Source organism: Pseudovirgaria hyperparasitica, assembly GCF_010093815.1.
Source record: "Pseudovirgaria hyperparasitica strain CBS 121739 unplaced genomic scaffold EJ05scaffold_19, whole genome shotgun sequence".
Classification (NCBI taxonomy): domain Eukaryota; kingdom Fungi; phylum Ascomycota; class Dothideomycetes; order Acrospermales; family Acrospermaceae; genus Pseudovirgaria; species Pseudovirgaria hyperparasitica.
The window spans coordinates 785,482-802,372 of record NW_022985567.1 but is presented as its reverse complement, the minus strand read 5'-3'; the positions used below and the strand labels follow the sequence as shown (position 1 = coordinate 802,372).

Sequence of the window (16,891 nt, the reverse complement as noted above, 5' to 3'; positions counted from 1 at the left end):
GGGGGGGATAGAGCGAATCCTCTCTACGGCCTCTATAGCTAGAATAGACTCCCTAGAATAGATAGCCTAGGCGCTAGGGATCTTACGGCGGCTAGAAAAATTAATAGGTGTTAAAAATAATTAACGTGCTCGTAACTTATACTTTAATAACCTCTAGGAAGAGCTTATAGCGCTCCCTAAACTCCCTCTATATAGTAGATAGATAGCTATAAGGACCCCTAAGGGTCTCGCGGACGCGAAGGTCGTTATATATATCTTATATACATATAGAAACCTAAGAATATATTAGCGTAGACCACTTTAGATTATACTAGATTAAGATAGTCTATTATACTTACCTATAGATAAGTCTTACTAGTCATAGTATAGCAGCGGTAGCGGGTAGGTAGAGTAAAGATAGGGTGTATAGGCCTGTCGCGGTTAGTAGAGTAGTAGCTAATACTAGAGTTAGAGTGAAAGAGATATTTAGAGCCGGCTATATAGCCCTTAATATACTTATAGTATATTAAACCGTAGTTCGCCGTTTTCCTATGGCGTAAACCGCGACTACGTTTAGTATCCTCGGCGACCTAGGCCTTATTATTAGTAGGCTAGGGTTTAGAGCGAATATTAAGGTCCTAAAAGGACCTAGAGCGACTAAATCGGTCTATATTAGACCGGAAGGAAGAGTAGCGAGGCGGTAGCGTAGGTAAGCGCGAGGGCTCGCGATTATCATCTATAATAAGATCTTCTTTATCCTCTAGAGAAGGTAGAGTAGGCGGCGTACGCTTTAGAGCGAGAGGAGAACCTATAACTACTTTATCCATAAGTTTAGTACTAGAATTACCTAGATTAGAGCGACTAGTAGCTATATTAGTAGTAGAGATAGTAGTAGTAGTAGTAGCCCTAGCTACTCTCTTCTCCGACTTAGAGCGCGCCTTTATACTACTATAATAGGTAGGCTTCTTAGCCGGCGTGGCCGGGGAGGAGGCGATACCTTTAGAGCGAGTCTTACGAGAGAAGGAGGCAAGCTTAGAGATAGGACTAGTATTAGATATCTATATACACACGTTAGCTAGAGATCTAAGGAAGGAATATTTATCTACCCTTAACGGCGATTAACGAAGCTAAATTAGTAACCGTAATAACGCGAATAGGTTATATAGGACCGGTTCTAATAAGAATAGACTACTATAGACTCTTCTAAACCTAAACTAGAGAAGATAGTATATAAATTAATAACTTACCTTAAGAGCGAGGTAGATATACTAGAGAATAAAATTAAAGGCGAGCGAAGCTAAATATATACTTAACTAAAGTAGTAATTATATATCCTAGGTAGTAGCCACGAAGTAAGGGATAAGCGCGTGTATAAACTAATAAAAGTAAACTAGAATCTCGAGTTTACCTATATTAAGGATAGTTATAACGTCATAGGAACTTAGTTATAGATATATAGGTACACAATAGATTATAGAGACTTAGAATTATATATACTTAAGTACTTTAGGGCGAAGCATAAAAAGAAGAAGAATATTATTAGGACGGGAACCATAACGGACCTATATAGACTATTCTAATCCATGTAGCCACGTAGTGGCTAGAGCTAGGTTGAGTTAGCTAAGTTAAGTAAGGTTACTATATAAGTAGACCGTATAAACTAATTCCTACTCGTTAGGAATTAACCTCGTATAAGAGTAAGATTACTCTATAAATATATTCCTATGTCTCTCTATAAACTGTTAGACTACTATTCCACGTCTTTACTCTTTATAGTATAGATAATAATATAGAGACCGGGAGTTAATAAGATAGTAGAATTAAAGTAAAACTTTAATAAGATTAATAAGATAACTAAGTTTTAGAGAAGGGACTTACTTTTATTAAAATATAATAGTTTTTATTAATAAAGAGGTATTTTAAGGCTTTTATAGTAAAGCGCCGGGCTTATAATCTATTATAAGTAGAAAGTAGATATAATTAAGGTTATTAAATATATTCTATAATTATATATAGAGAACTAAGTTCTAGGAGATAGAGTCGAAGCTATTTAACCGTTTAGACACTAGTCCCGTTTAGGAAGCAGTGTCTCTCACTCAAAGTACCTTCCGATAATAATCACGACGCGACCACCCCATAAAGTGCAATCCCCCGCATGTGTTCCGTGCTCTCGTCACCTCTACTGCAGCCATTGGATACTAGCCCTCATCATAGCACAGCCATGCCGTCAATTTCAGCAGGCTCTATCACCTTGATTAGAGCATGGATACATCTCGCCAAGATAGCCACGCGTGCAAAGACCAGTTTAAATGAATGCGGAGACGAGCACTTGCATTCGCATCGTCCTTCTGTACCAAGAACATCATGTTATATTTATCCATTGTGTGTATGATAGCGTAGATCAGCACCCGGAAGAAAAAATACTGTCGGTACTGGCTCTAGGGTGCCACAGTGCGAAGTGTCAATATTCTCATGGACCTTGTCCTATACTTTGTTACAAGGGCGGTGTGATACACTAGCCGTCAAGAGACAGTTTCGTTTTGACATTCGCATTATTTTGGGGTGTATTATTGGTATGACTACTCCAGGCGAGAAAGCTTTTTGAGAGTTCTGATAAGGTACGTTGGGTCTGGAATTCAAAACAACACACACACACACGCACAAACAAAAAAAAACGCTTCATCATCGTAATAACATTTGCGGAGATGTCGTTCTTACGCGAATACACCTCCACATCGTGACGCCAAGTATTAATTTTATCTCCAAGATACCGCAACCCGCGCATCTGTCGTGCCCACAAGCCACGAGATGACCTATTGTAACCATTTTCTTGCATATGCAGCAGTCCCTGAAACAAATCAAACCTTTCCTTGCGGTTTCACGGTCGTACTCGTCTAATTCGAAACGTCCTGCGGAGCTGTATCCTTCGTCTCGATCGTCTAATGACATTGGCGATGATGACGATGGTTCTGGTGCATGACTAAAGGGCTGTACAATGCGCTCAGTAGACTGCCCACTCTCCAATCCTCCGAAAGAGTGTGCTCTTGAGATTGCCGTCTCCTCAAGTGCTTGAGCATTAAGGACCAGCCTACGGAACAATGCGTTCAAGTATTGGAGCTGTGCGGGTCCGAAAGAACTTGTATCCAAACGTGAGTATATTTCGATGAGGTCCACAGCTTGACGTGATCCTATATGTCGCGCAAGAGCGAGAGCTCGATTGTATGCGCTCATGATGACTTGTGGAGTGCCGCTCATAATATCTGCGTGGTTTGTACTAGGTGTACCTGGCTGGAAACTTCGAGACTGGTGCGGTATATGAGCGAGTGAAGTATACGTTGAATTATCCATTAATCCCGTGCCTATAGCTGGCCGAGGGTCTGGGACGCCCAATTGCCTCAGAGCACTGCCGTCCGTCCTTGCATTTTGTTCGATCTCACGGTGTGTCGTATTCAGATCTGGCGGATTTGTTGTGGGAGTTATTGTCTCTGACCTTGCCTGCAACTGCTCGAACAGCGTTACGTGCGCTCCCTCTGGTGATATTGTTTCCCTGCTCTGTGGTCGTCCATCAGGGCTGTATATCACGTATTGGCGCGCCGAGTGGGGGTGACCTGTAGCTTGGGGTGGGATATTTTCTTGCTGCCTGACGTCATGAAATACAGGCTGTGGAGATGGTGGATATGGGTAGTGATGCCATTGAGAAGCCGGATTCGGGATGTTTTGAGGCCGTGAGTTGACAGTATTGTCGCTACTGATACGTTGCAGGACGGGTATGGAGCCGCTGGGCAATCTTGGTAGATACGGTCGTGGAAATAGTTGGTCCGGCATCGGGTATAGCGAATGTTATGGTCCAAAACGAATGAAGTCCGCCGCGTACTTGAATATGGTCTACGTACGGATGATGATGTCTAAGCGAGTGCAGTATAGGGATGTGGGTTATTGAAGCCTTTTGCTCCGAGAGTCAAAATTTGAGTCCGATGTGTATACACACTACTGCAAAGAAATGTGGTAGGTGCTTTCCTGTTTCCGCAATGCCAGAGGTGTGACCTAGGCAGGTACCTTCACATCGCTGGAACATCGTGCTGTCTTCGTGGCAATGGAGAACACTCATGCGTGGCTGCGCCATTCCCAGCGAGACCATAGAAAGGAACTGCACGCGTTGATACAGCTCATACCCAATGGATAGCTCGGTTCTCAGACCTCTGTGGCTTTAGAACGTGCGAAACTGTTAAGTACGGCAATCATCCCTTATAGCTTCATCAGCCTGCGTTAGACCAAGTCGTGCCCAACCAATCCATTGAAGTGGTCTGATCTGTCACAAGAGCGCCTGTGAATTGTTCGAAATTGCCTGTCATCAGCGCGTCTTGAAAAAAGGCTTCCTGGCCGTGCGTTATGGACCAAGAGAATGGATCGGCGGACCATCCCGTGTTTGTAGTTGAAACCCCTCCCATGAAGGCTTCATTGGCGGTCGACATTTCTGGAAAGGCCGCTGTTCCTTGCCATGTCGCCGGCTGGTTCACTGGCGTGGACATTACGGGAGCCTGAGGCACTGGTTTCACTGGTTTTGGGTTTCGTTGTACATGGATCTGGCCAAGGATTGGCACCTTTACGGTCAACTCTTCGGGCGTACTTTTCCCCTCAGAATCCTCCAGCAGACAGTCGTATAAAGATCGAAGGACTAAAGCGCCGCGACGTGCTATATCAGATCCGATGGCATCACTTGACTTATCGTTCATCAGCTCGATGATATTTAGGATCAACGCCTTGAGTTCAGCTACGTCAATAGTCTCATTTGGCCGTTTCGTCAAGCGGATGTTGTGGGTTGCCAGAAGCAGAACAGTTGTAGAGATAAATCCTTCCATATCCATGGGCTTGCAGATGAAGAAGCCTGAAGGAATTGCTCGTCGAATATGAAGGTATCGCTGCGACACGGACCTGCAGGCATCCATCCCAGCAATTCTGCTGTATGCATACTTGTCTGATGGGTCTCGCCGGAGGAGAAATGGTAGATGAGCTCTCATTGTGATGAATAGATGCCAGAATTGTAAATGACATTCTGGATTCTCCCCATCTGGAGGTAGGTCCCACCAACCATGTGGTGTGTAGGATGCAAGAGCTCTCAGTTCACTATCGATCTTAAGCACTTCGGCATAGAGTTCAGACTCTTCGCCCTCTTCATATGCGATGTCATCGAGATCCTGAAGGCGGAGAGAGAGGTCTGAGAGGGTTGCCATATAGATCTTGCATTGGATCTCCCCGTTTATACTAACTGGATGGTCTTTGACAGAGGGCGTGCGGTATCGTTTAGTTGTCACGGGTACATTGTAAATCATGCCACCAGCTCTGTCCATTCCGCATAATGACTCCCATATCTCAGTCTTTGAAAAGTTCGGATCAGCTTCGGAGGATATCTTGATCTTCCCGAGTCGCACATTGCGAGCGATTCTCGGCAAGCCGAGGAGCTCCGCGAGTGCTATCACACGCCGACTTTGAAGGTAGGTCCTCAGAAAGGAGCCTCGGGTCAATTGTAGGCGCAAATATGACATTGATACTGAAAGTCCCTCAATAGTACCCAATAGTGAGTCTTGGTTGAATATCGTGTTCAATGTTGCATCACAAACGGCACGTGAGAAAGCCGCAGCTGATTGATATCGTCTGGCCTGTGTTGTTGGACTTCCCTGGTCGTCAGGAATTTGCTGTGCTGTGAGCGCTACCGCAAGTAGCCATTGGCAGAGATCATAGATGTCGACATCGGGGGATCTCATGGTATCGTACTTCTCCAGCATTTCTTCTTGAGACTTTACAATACGTCCTGTGGGAAACAGAGCTTGCTGTAACGCAATCCACTTAGATGAAAAACTCGCTATAGAAGTCAAGTTCTCCTTGGTTGGTACGAGCGGCTGTAAAGCATTTCGTGCCGCATCTATGAGATGAGTATGCGATTTTCCCTTTGGCTCATAGACTCGGCCATGGATGGCTTTCGATGTCATCCAGTCGCTTTTGAAGAGATTTTCAAGATGCTCTGGTCGCGCGCTGGGAAAGTTCTCGGACGAATCCGTATCGTCTTCGGAATCAGCTATGTCTTGTGATCCTCGAGTCTCGATTCGGGGCGACTCGGGGGTCTCGGTGTGCTCGTGGCCAAGTTTTGACTCGATGTTCCGAACAGCCCTGGTGAGGTTGGAGATCTTGTTTTCTAGTTGCGAGATCCGGTCACGGGAACTGTATTTCCGCTCCCGTACAGGAGCAGAGCTGTATATCTGCGCAACACAAGTTGTACCACGTTCTTCACATCGCCTACAGATTTGCGCATCATCAGATGACCAAGTGCATCTCACTTTTCTACGCCGGCCTACATGGCTGAGTGAGTGATTCATGTGTTATTTTCGTCGACTTACATTCCGTACAACTCCGGGTGCCTTTACGGACCTTTTTGTGCACCGCGTCGCCAAATTGGGCTGACATGAAAAGCGCGTAGATACTGTACTAAAGCCGGAAGCGCGGGTATAGGCCACGGCGTTCAATATGGAAGCCGACCTACAACATCAGGAATGTAAAAACGTCTTTCACAAGCAGAAGGCCATGAGAAAAGGAATCGACGTATCATCTGATGAGAACGAATAGATGATTAACTGAGTTGTCGGGATCGGAAGAGCAGATCTGTCCGTTCCGAAGGTCCGAGCTCGGTCTAGAACATGGAACGTTAAAGTGGATCAATCCTCGTTTCACGCAGAGAGACGCGTTGAGCTTTCCATATCTGACAAAGAAAACAGTCGGTATATCATGAACACCATCATTGGTTTCATGACTTCGGGATGCTGCTCCCGAGTTCTGAGGCAAGACCTTCAAGATGTGGTCATGCTCGTGTAATGCGTCAAGTCTACAACTCGACCCATGATTCGTTGAAGCGCGTTCTACGTGCCACAGAATTACATGAACCCAGGCCAACATTCATCATCGCTCTTTGACATTGACACCATATGGCTTCTCACGAGAATGGTTGCGCTCTTTCCTCGGTGAATGTGGACTTTACGCAGGTATTTGCGGAGACGCGTTGATCACGGCAGGTGCGATCCTCAACGGCTGACTCCGAAATGTTTGCCGCGGTTTGACATCGATGGACTTGCTGTTGAGGGCGGTAAAGTGACCATAATACCCGTTGCTGTTCTCGATAGCAATTATCTGCATGAATTTCACTGCCCTCGAGCTCTTGGGGCATATGGTGACATCCTCCAATGAATGGGATTCTAGTACAGACCCAGCTTCAGTATTTTCCAGTTTACGCATATACTGCAAGCTTGTTAGGCCGCCAAAGGCAACTGGACGATCCGGTTTTCTAGAGCGTTCATGTCGATAGCAGCTCTTTATCCTGGGTGATCTGCGAGTCACAGTTCTAATGGGTCAATTTAGCTGTTAGCATTGCTTGACAGGTAGACAGTCCTATCAGATTATGTTCAGTGCTCTCTGCCTAGCCCCTCTCTCCGTGGCAGCGCATAATTTTTAGCGAGCTTGTATTGCCCATTCTGTTGTGAGTCCGGCCGTCGAGAGGTTTATTTCCCAGACGTCGATGAAATATCCTCGATAGTACCCATGGAGGCTTCTCCGGCTGTCCCTCGGTCATGTCCATTTAGCAGCAAGCCAATGTGCTTGCTTAGCCTACGCTTTCCGGACTGTATGGAGAGATACCTTGCGGAAGTTCACCCACTTGTACGGCAAACTTCTATCTTTATACCCACAGTACAGCTGTCCAAAGCAGATCGACCATAGCTGGTCACATCGCTATAAGAGAGATGCAGCTTACAGGTGGGGATCACTGCTAAAGATCTGCAGAATATGGGTATCCCTGCGAAGAATCGTAGGCGAGAATGTAGACTATCATGAGAGTGTACCGAATCCTTAGGGCGATACTGGCAGTATTCTGATCGGCTTCTACATACTGTTCGCAAAGTAAGCACATTCCATGTCGGAATCTTACTGTCTTACACGGCGCCTGCACATGTCTACAATTGGCCCTGAGATATACCTATAGCCTTGTTGTAAGCACCATGTTCAATTCTTTGTGCTTGCGGCTGAGCAATTAATTTTGCATGGAACGACAATCGAGGTCTGCACGGTTGGCCGGAGCTCTTTCCTTCTCACTCTAGTGGAATGGTGGAGTGGTGGAGTGATCGGCCCATCCGCAGACGGCAGCACTACTATCTGGCATGTATGTATTCACTACAGTGACTGCCAAAATTCAGTCAGTCTTTTCATTCGTTCATGCTCACAGTTCTCTTCCCCCGACTATATTTAGATTCGCTTATTACCTCTGGAGGGGCATCTCATGTCTATGTAAGCTTGTAAGACATAATAAAGCGGTGGATTATCCCTAGTCTTAAATCATTAGCAATAACCATGGCCCTGGAAGTACAGGCAGGCCATTAACTCCGATTGCGAGTGGTACTCAAGGCCGTTCTTCAAGGCGTGTAGAAAACAGCTCCCGCGCCTCGTCGGTGAAGCTACGCTTTAACGTTAGTACTGTGCCCAGACGCGACGTTGGTGGGGTCCGCCGAGGTCAAACAATTGGACCGGAACCTATCAACAACGATACCGTTGTCACCTGGAGGCTCAACTACAGGGGTCTTTCTCTCTCGACTGCTTGCACCAAGTCAGCTATTTTTTCGGCCGTTAAAGAGACATGTTGCTCTTTAGTCCGCGACGCCAAGAGTATGAAGATGGCACATTCCTTTTAAAGCCGCAGAGTCCCGCAACGGTTCATTCTTCGAACCCTTCATAATCTCGAGATCTAAACACCTAGGTACTCTGTAATTACAGCCATGGATCAATTCAAGAAATCAACCCTCAAAACAAGTCGTGGCCTCACGTACACTTACTATCATTACCCTGGCAAAGACGTCACCAAGCCTACCATTGTTCTTCATCATGGATGGCCCGATGATGCGCATTTGTACGAAGGCGTCGTTGGCCACATCATTCCAACTGGACATGGAATGATCATTCCGGATCTCCTCGGGTATGGGGATACAGTAAGTTATGATTGATCAACAATCGGATTCGGTACTCACGGTCAACAGGATAAACCCACGGACAAGCAACTCTACAACTCCAAAGATATGGCTCAAGATATTATTGAGATTCTCGATCATGAAAAAGTCGTTTCATTCATCTCCCTCGGTCACGACCTAGGTTCCTACATGGCGCAGCGCATGTATTATTGGCACCCATCTCGCGTTGTAGCATTGATTCTGCTCAGCGTCGTGTTTATGCCTCCTCATGATGAGCCTTTCAATTTGGATGCCGTGAATGCCATGCTGGAATCCGCAACGGGCTTCCCCCGTTATTCTTACTGGGAATTTTTCACTAGTCCGGACGCAAACGATGTTGTGCAAGCGCATCTGGACAGTTTTTGGTGCTCGTTGCATGCAAAGGACCCAGACCATGCCCGCAGGACATTTTGCATGAAAGGCGCCACGAGGAAGTTCTTGGAAGAGGACACCATTGTTGAGCTCAAACCTTTTGCGCAAGACGAGGCGAAGAAGAAAGCATTCCTCGCCAGGATCCAGCGGGATGGACTAGTGGGAGCTTTCAATTGGTACCATGCGATGGTGGATAATATCCAATCCGAAGTGGAGAAAGAGATTGACAGGAGCCTGAACGTGCTGAAGATTCCGCATTTGTTTATCGGTTGTGATGAGGATGCGATCTGCCTGACGGCGTATTTTGATCAAGGCCAGAAAGCTGGACTGTATAAAGATGCCACTAAGAAGGAGATCAACAGTGGGCATTGGTGCACTCTTGAGAAGCCAGACGAAGTGGGATTGATTATCAAGGAATGGTTGGAAGAGAGGCAGATCAAAGCATAGGTTTTATTACCATTTGCACTGTAATTCCACTCGATTATAGACCGGAATAGGCTTAGCGTAATATACGGACCCCAGGCAATCACACGTCACCCTGTGTTCTTTCGACTCAACAGCATCGAAACCATCGCAAATCTACATCTGGGTAAAGACCATCGGATGTAGTATTTCCATATTGTTTCCCTAATATGATGCAGACTCACGAGCAGATGAGCTGTCAACGTGCTGCGCCTCACAGTGGCGCCCACTGAGCCTTGTCGGGAACAAAGCAACTCTTCCCAAGGCAACAACTATCGGATGCATCGCTAGAATCCTTTGGAGGTCCTCTACAATTCCCTAACATCACATTCCAACCATGGCGCCGTCCCATCGTACGGCATGATGAAACTTCAAAGACTCCAGAAATACACCTACGAGCCAGCCCTGCTAGATGGGCACATACGGCTCCTCAAGGTCCGTAACGCATCCAATGAAGATGTCCTCGAGCTCGACCTCGTCCAGCAGCACTTATCTGAGGCAACATACGAGGCACTTTCCTATGCCTGGGGCGACACGTCAGACAAAGAGCAAGTTCTCTGCAATGGACTGGTCCTTGACATTGGCAGAAACCTTCATGCTGCGCTCTGTGAGCGGCGCAGACGTGATGTCACGACCTGGCTTTGGGCTGATGCAATCTGCATTAACCAGACGGATGACGATGAGAAGACTCGGCAGGTGCGCGTCATGCGTGAAATCTACGCCGGTGCTAAGAAGGTCATCATATGGTTGGGCACTGGAAGCCTCTCCGATGCGGCGGCCTATGTCCTAGCAGAGCACTTGTTTTATAAATGCCGAGTTAGCACTAAGACTACCAAGCGTCATGGATATGCATATGAGGATTTTGATTTTCGTTTGCATGGTGTTGTTCCACCATTTGGGAGTGCTCGTGGCAATAGCGCGTGGATAGCTCTGTTTCACATCATGCGAAGTCCCTGGTTCAGTCGAATCTGGGTCCTTCAGGAGCTGTTTGTTGCAAAAGAATCCACCATGTGGAAAGGCACTCTGGAGTTCGACCCTGAAATCATCCTGTGGACAGCTAGTCTGATAGGCTTGCATCGTAATTTGGCCAATGCTTTCAATACGCTCCTTGGATGTCCCGAGACGTCACAATTATATGCACAGAATATTTCGCTTTCCTTTGGAAGATTCAAGAGCAAGGGACCGCTGCCGATATACGAAATGCTTTCCCATCATGCAGATATGCAAGCAACAGATCCCCGAGACCGTTTCTTTGCACTTGTCGGCATATCATCTGGATTAGATCCGTGTTTCATTGACTATGACATACCGCTGAGCGAAATTGCGAGTCTCGTCGGCAAGATGGCTATGCTTGGAATGCCTGGTTATCAATTCAGCGAGTCGCTCAATGGACTAGAATGGCTTCACTTCTCTGGTGACGCGGATGATCATCGGTTTCAGCTTGAATGGTTGTCGGCCATCTCGAATCCAAATGGAAGGACATACGGTGTCCCATCATGGCTGCCGGACTTCATCACGGTCCCTAAAATGGGCGCTCCAATACAATACCTGTATCGCACTCGGTTTACTGGTAACGCCAAGTTCGAGCATGGACCACACTTGAGGCTTAGGTTTCCCAGTGGTGAGACTGTAGATTGCATCGGAGCTATCCACTATTCAACAAGATTCAAAATGCAGATTCCAGAGGTAAAAGTCTCAAGCGAAGTCTTGATTCATGAGCTCACGCCGTCGGTAGAATGTAGATTTTCGCGGGTGCATCTTTGACACAATACGTACAATTGCTCGGCCTAGGCCTCGCGACTCAAGCACATCCTATTTCACCGGTGTATACACCGGAGAGACACCATTTGACATCTTTCGTACTCATCATGAGGTAGCAAAATTTCAGGCATCTCTCCTTGAATGGCTTACAGAGATACGCCTCCTCGCAGACCCATCCTTATCCCCCACCTCGCACTTCGATGCCGGCGATAGCTTCGACGCATTCTGGCGCACTCTCATTTATAACCGCGGGCCACGGTACTCCAGCAAACCAAACGACAAACCAGTCTCACCCGAAGTCGCCACGATATTCCTATGGTGGACTATGCTGCGTAAATGGATGGTTAAAACGCAGAACACGCGTTCGTTGAGGGATATCGCCGTGTACAAGATGCTTTCTGACCTAAGCCGTCCTTTCGAAGTTATCGAGAATGTGATGCGTGACGCACGGAATTTTTTTGTGTCGCGCCACGGTCGAATTGGCTGGGTACCATTCCGCGCACAGCAAGGTGATAGTATATGTATTTTTAAGGGTTGCAGAACACCATTTGTGCTGGGGGCGAGGAATGAAGGCTGGGAGATTATCGGGGCAGCCTATGTGCACGGCTGTATGGACGGCGAAATGTGGTCGTTGGGAGATGAAGAGTGGGAGTGGATGAGCTTTGTGTGAGAAGGTTTCCTGATCTTTTGTAAGAATCCGGATCATACATGGTAAAACCTTCTATTTTCCTCTCTCTTCTTGTGGTACTAACATGGTTTCCAATTTTTGTCTGTGGCCTTAGTCTATTAGACTATCTACGCGTGTTTTAGTCATTAGTCTTAGTTTTATCCGAAATACCCCTGCGAACCTTATATTGTCATTCTAGTATGCGGGTAGTACAAGATATGATTCATTAGTATTCTTCTTCTCTTCCATCTCTTTCTTCTCTTTCTTCTCTTTTATTTTGAGTGTATATATCCCAACCTAGTAAGGGAAATATATCATATTCAACACATAATGGAAAGCCCATCTCGTTTCATGAGGAAGCGAAGCCGTAACAAGGTACTGCACACTTATTGACTTTCCTGCTCATTCCAAGACCATAGAAGTTATATGCTGCTGGGTGCGTCTCAGACACACGTTCATTATCATCACCTCTTATTAAGTCCAAATGAAACTCCGCCTACCTACCGATCTTGTTATAGCCCAAGCTTCAAAAACACATCATGGGCATGGGCATGGGCATGGGTATATCATCATATAACACTACAACACCTTCCTTACACCTCACTCGACCCATAAAAATAACACATTCTTCTCCACCCCTCTACAACGATCCCTCTCATCACCGCTAACCATTCCCAGAATATACCCCGCTTGTTAAAAATGTAACATCAGTCCGACGAATCCATCCCGCTCTCAGCATCCTCATTTCTGCTGTTTTCGAAGCTGCGACATGCGAGCGGACCGCTCAGCCCTTCGGATATGATGAGTTCGTGGTCCATGCAGTTGTCTGGTACTCCTCGGCCCTCTGGGTAACTGACGCAGGAGCCAAGCTTCGGAAATAGCGCACCAGCGAAGAGCGGATTGCCAATCTTGCGCTCAAAGTCTGGGACGATCGTTCTGAGATATGCAGACAGACCCCCAGTCTGTCTTGCTTTGTGGACCGTATCCGGGTCGGCACTGGACGTGAGGGCATCGAGGTGAGCTGGTTGGTCTCTGCGGCGTGTCGCCGCCTGCATGGCTCTGGCATCAAAGTCCGGCTGTTTGAATACATAGGCATAGAAGTTCAAGAGCTGCCATCGCTCCCAGGCGCTTGTGCCCAAGAATCCGTATACAACTTCACTCTCTCTGCTCAGGATGGTCTCGTATCTGCTATGATTACGACATAACGGTTGAAAACAGCGGCAAAACCCCCCAGAAAGAGCATGGCTGACTTCGATCATCAGATGATAGACTCCCGACTCTTCAAAAGATGGGGCTCGCGGTTGGACTCTGCTCTGAACTAATTTGGAGATGTCAAATCCGTTCACGCTCATCAAGTCGAGAAGCTTGTCGTTGTCATAAGCTTTGGTGATGTCTTTGAGCGATACTTCGCGGACTACAAGCTGCATATACGCTTCAGCGAGAGTCTCGTTCTGCTCTTCTGACTTGCAAAAGCAGAATCCGAACTTCATCCATAAAGATCCCTGGTGCGGAGTGATTCGATATCCATGATCGCGAAAGAGGATATAGTAGAGTTGAGTTAGTTGAGACTCTGTGTCTGATAAAGTGGAAAGTCTCTCGTCGTCAATTTGAAACATAAAATGGGTTATTTCAACCCCATGCCACCAACCTTGATATTTACTCTCGTAGTCAGGAATATTGAAGCCCTCTCTATGCCGCTCGATATACCACTGCACGCATCTACATGCTTTGGTGTTGTTCGAGGAGGTCGATTCTATTTCGACGAAATTGGAGATGTTTTTTTCCAACATGCCTGGTCCGAGAAAATACTGAAGGCGTTGAGATTTTGTTGCCCTGATCAGCCGCCCGTAGATGCACAAAAGATTGACTATATCTTCCGTTGACTCGCAGTTGACAAATCCAAACGTTCTGCATAGGTCATCATCGGCAAAGAGAGCTTCGATCAATTTCGTGCGAGAAGATGACTCTTGCGCAACGGATGGCCACAGGCGAACCAGAAGCCAAAGATGATCGAATGGGTTAGGTCGATCTTTGACAGAGCAGTGGAACACATGAAGCCTCCAGTGTCTTCTCTGGCACTGGAGTGAACAATAAGGGGCTCGGCAGCGACTGCAGCGAAAGCTACTCTGTTTCTGACAAAGCCTGCACGTTCGGAATAGAGGTGATGGTGTCCTCGATTCGGAGAACCCAAGCTTCTCAAGACCCAGCTTCGCACGAATGGAATTCGTCTTGAGCAACTCAGCTTCCTCTATAGCCATCATTTTATTATTCCGATGTGGTCCGCCCATAACGTAAGCAAACCCAGGTTTACCATGTATGGGCATGTAGGAAATGTTGTCCACACTAAACACTGCGCAGCCGCCTAAGATTGCACTGCGTTATAATTAGCCCCAAGATCTTCCAGTGCGTGTGAGATTTCGTACTCTATGTCTCGATGACATTCTTCCATCGAAACCCGTTCTTCTTCCTCCGAGTTTAGTTGCGCTGTTGATAGAGCCAAAGACGACTGTGCTATTGACTGCTCTGGCCCGACAACACGGCCATCGAAAACTGTCTGAAGCTCAAATTTTAATAGCCCGAAGAAATTTTTCAGAGTGTTCTGATTCATATGTATAGTTTCGTCGCTTGCTCGGTATGGTATATGCCATCGATGTATGATAGTCTTATGAGTACCCCGGACGCGAAACTGTCCATGAGCCAAACGAAGGTGGTCGCATAGGAAACAACATCGTTTACTGCAACCTATATACTTATGCACTCTTTGGGTGGCCTTCATGGCTTTTGACTCGCTAAAGTGTAAGATTTGTAATTCCGCGTGAACGTGGCGGTGCTTCAACCGCTGTTTCCAAATCCGAGCAAGATTCGCCTCTTTGTGTTCAAGTTTTGACTTCCAATCAGAACGGCGTACTGGTATCCCTAGTCGCTCTGTCAATTGCAGAGTAGATGGTACTGCCCTTTTCGTAAGCAGGTCAGAGAGCTCAACTGGTCGTGCGTCAACAGCCACATAAGTCGTATTTCGAAATTCTACCAAGACTTCTGCTCCTAGCAGAAAACTATCAACGGCGTGAGCGACTTTGGCCAACGAGCATATAGCCTTCAATATTTGGCTTCGAACTTTGTCATTGCTGAAAGTTTTTCTAAGTCGTGCCAAAAGAGAGGCACGTTTTCGAGCTCCTGCCCACAACTGCAGAGCTGTCTGGGACACCTTAGCGTTCAGTTTGTTCGATCTCGCACTCTGAGTAGCATTTTTCATCAACTCGATGTCAGCGAAGAATTCGGTCAATGTTTTGTCAATATCCCGTAAGCTTTCTCCTGACGCGGCGGCAAGCGAAGGGCCAGGCTTGGAAGGATTGTAGATGCAGCGTATGTCATACTGGAGACCATGGTCGTCTGTCCACAGTCTAGGATCAGGAGCTGAATACATCCTTGAGTGGGCATCTAGCCTGTCTGAAGTGAGGTCGTGTCTTGACACATCAGAACTTGAAGGTGTTCGAGTGTTCACCATATGCGCTTGCGAGCCGGCTCGCAACCAGTTTACATATGTTTCTATCCGCGGCCGTTGATGCTCTACAACTAGAGTCGACATTCGGGTTCTATGGGAAGATGACGCTTTGCCTTTGAAGAGTTGTGAGTATACAGGGAAGAATATCAGCATAGACTTGTTAATTTTCTTACCTGTTTGCGAAATCTCCATCATCAGCTTGGTCCAGTCACGCAGAAAAGCAAGGTCTGTTTGATCAAGACCCTCATTCTTAGAACACACGATATTGACACCCTCTTTGTCCTGGTCAAGTACCATCATGGTGCTGGCTACATGCTTCGAATCGCACGATCCGGATGCATGGTTGCTCTTCTTATACCTAGCGAGAACTTCCGCCAAACGGTCCAATAGTTTGTTTCGCAGGGCATCTAAATGCTGCCCGTCGTGATGATCTGGGCTACTTGAGTATAGTTGATCGCATCCATCGTCGTTGCTTCCACCGGTAACGTCAGAGGCAGAGTCCGAGTATGCTACCCCCTCTTGACCCTGGTCATTGTTCTGATTACCTACACCAATATCCGGTCCTCGCTGTCGAACAAGTGCAAGCAAGCACACCGCGTCATGAATATCGTCCTGAACTGACCGAGCAGAGTTTGGCATTGTCGGAGCGAGAGGAGCTTCTAGAAGCACTGGACATGGCGTCGGCGCTGTCTGAGAGTTCTGCTTGGGCTTGTTTCCCTTCTTCGACCGACGATTCGCCATTGTCAACTTTGCAAGTCCTTGATCTTATAGGTAATACTTCTGGTATGCAGTTTGCCAGTGTACCAGGCTACAGGTTACCTACATGCGGGATTGACGTGGTCCATTTGCTTGGTCTCGCTGGCCGCGCGAGCAGCCAATCAGACCCAAGTCCCTGCATGGATTCGACATGGATGCAATTGATTCTATGCTATACGATGGGAAATGACGATGATGCAAAGATGGTGGTGGTGTTGATGATAATGATAATGATAGAGATGAACGACTCAGCCAGTTCTTTTGTGAAATTAAGCCAAGGTGAAGCACGTGCACCTACCGTAACTGAATACAAAAGAGCATATGATCTCATGAACGTGATTACGAGATACAGCC

General features: G+C 46.8%; 5 protein-coding genes across 5 annotated transcripts; 2 read left to right on the top strand and 3 right to left on the bottom strand.

Annotated features, from left to right (window-relative positions):
• Positions 1 to 2,187: 2,187 nt before the first annotated feature.
• On the bottom strand, positions 2,188 to 3,804 carry EJ05DRAFT_504915 (uncharacterized protein; the record flags this gene model as incomplete). The annotated part of the gene is made up of 2 exons (XM_033747634.1): positions 2,188 to 2,222; positions 2,844 to 3,804. 2 exons carry the CDS (start codon positions 3,802 to 3,804, stop codon positions 2,188 to 2,190), a joined length of 996 nt encoding a protein of 331 aa, XP_033596289.1.
• Positions 3,805 to 4,235: 431 nt separating this feature from the next.
• Positions 4,236 to 6,438, bottom strand: EJ05DRAFT_489995 (putative Zn(II)2Cys6 transcription factor; the record flags this gene model as incomplete). The annotated part of the gene is made up of 2 exons (XM_033745836.1): positions 4,236 to 6,325; positions 6,372 to 6,438. The coding sequence occupies 2 exons, from the start codon at positions 6,436 to 6,438 to the stop codon at positions 4,236 to 4,238; spliced, it is 2,157 nt and encodes a 718-aa protein (XP_033596288.1).
• Positions 6,439 to 8,789: 2,351 nt separating this feature from the next.
• Positions 8,790 to 9,836, top strand: EJ05DRAFT_504913 (alpha/beta-hydrolase; the record flags this gene model as incomplete). Its single annotated transcript, XM_033747633.1, has 2 exons — positions 8,790 to 8,999; positions 9,048 to 9,836. The coding sequence occupies 2 exons, from the start codon at positions 8,790 to 8,792 to the stop codon at positions 9,834 to 9,836; spliced, it is 999 nt and encodes a 332-aa protein (XP_033596287.1).
• Positions 9,837 to 10,024: 188 nt separating this feature from the next.
• EJ05DRAFT_173424 (HET-domain-containing protein) lies at positions 10,025 to 12,494 on the top strand. The gene is made up of 2 exons (XM_033739532.1): positions 10,025 to 11,537; positions 11,587 to 12,494. Exons 1-2 carry the CDS (start codon positions 10,212 to 10,214, stop codon positions 12,280 to 12,282), a joined length of 2,022 nt encoding a protein of 673 aa, XP_033596286.1. The 5' UTR covers positions 10,025 to 10,211; the 3' UTR covers positions 12,283 to 12,494.
• A 213-nt stretch (positions 12,495 to 12,707) lies between these two features.
• On the bottom strand, positions 12,708 to 16,627 carry EJ05DRAFT_514760 (uncharacterized protein). The gene is made up of 3 exons (XM_033748561.1): positions 15,955 to 16,627; positions 14,703 to 15,894; positions 12,708 to 14,652 (listed from the first exon to the last, which is right to left on the bottom strand). Exons 1-3 carry the CDS (start codon positions 16,520 to 16,522, stop codon positions 12,987 to 12,989), a joined length of 3,426 nt encoding a protein of 1,141 aa, XP_033596285.1. The 5' UTR covers positions 16,523 to 16,627; the 3' UTR covers positions 12,708 to 12,986.
• Between the last annotated feature and the right edge of the window lie 264 nt (positions 16,628 to 16,891).

Excerpts from the sequence above, each read along its gene's own strand:
- EJ05DRAFT_173424 (XM_033739532.1), top strand. The coding sequence starts at position 10,212 with ATGATGAAACTTCAAAGACTCCAGAAATACACCTACGAGCCAGCCCTG. Across the intron at positions 11,538-11,586 it reads TCAAAATGCAGATTCCAGAG|AATGTAGATTTTCGCGGGTG; the intron begins GTAAAAGTCTCA and ends CGCCGTCGGTAG.
- EJ05DRAFT_514760 (XM_033748561.1), bottom strand. The coding sequence starts at position 16,522 with ATGGCGAATCGTCGGTCGAAGAAGGGAAACAAGCCCAAGCAGAACTCT. Across the intron at positions 15,895-15,954 it reads GATGGAGATTTCGCAAACAG|GCAAAGCGTCATCTTCCCAT; the intron begins GTAAGAAAATTA and ends AACTCTTCAAAG. Across the intron at positions 14,653-14,702 it reads GAATGTCATCGAGACATAGA|TGCAATCTTAGGCGGCTGCG; the intron begins GTACGAAATCTC and ends ATTATAACGCAG.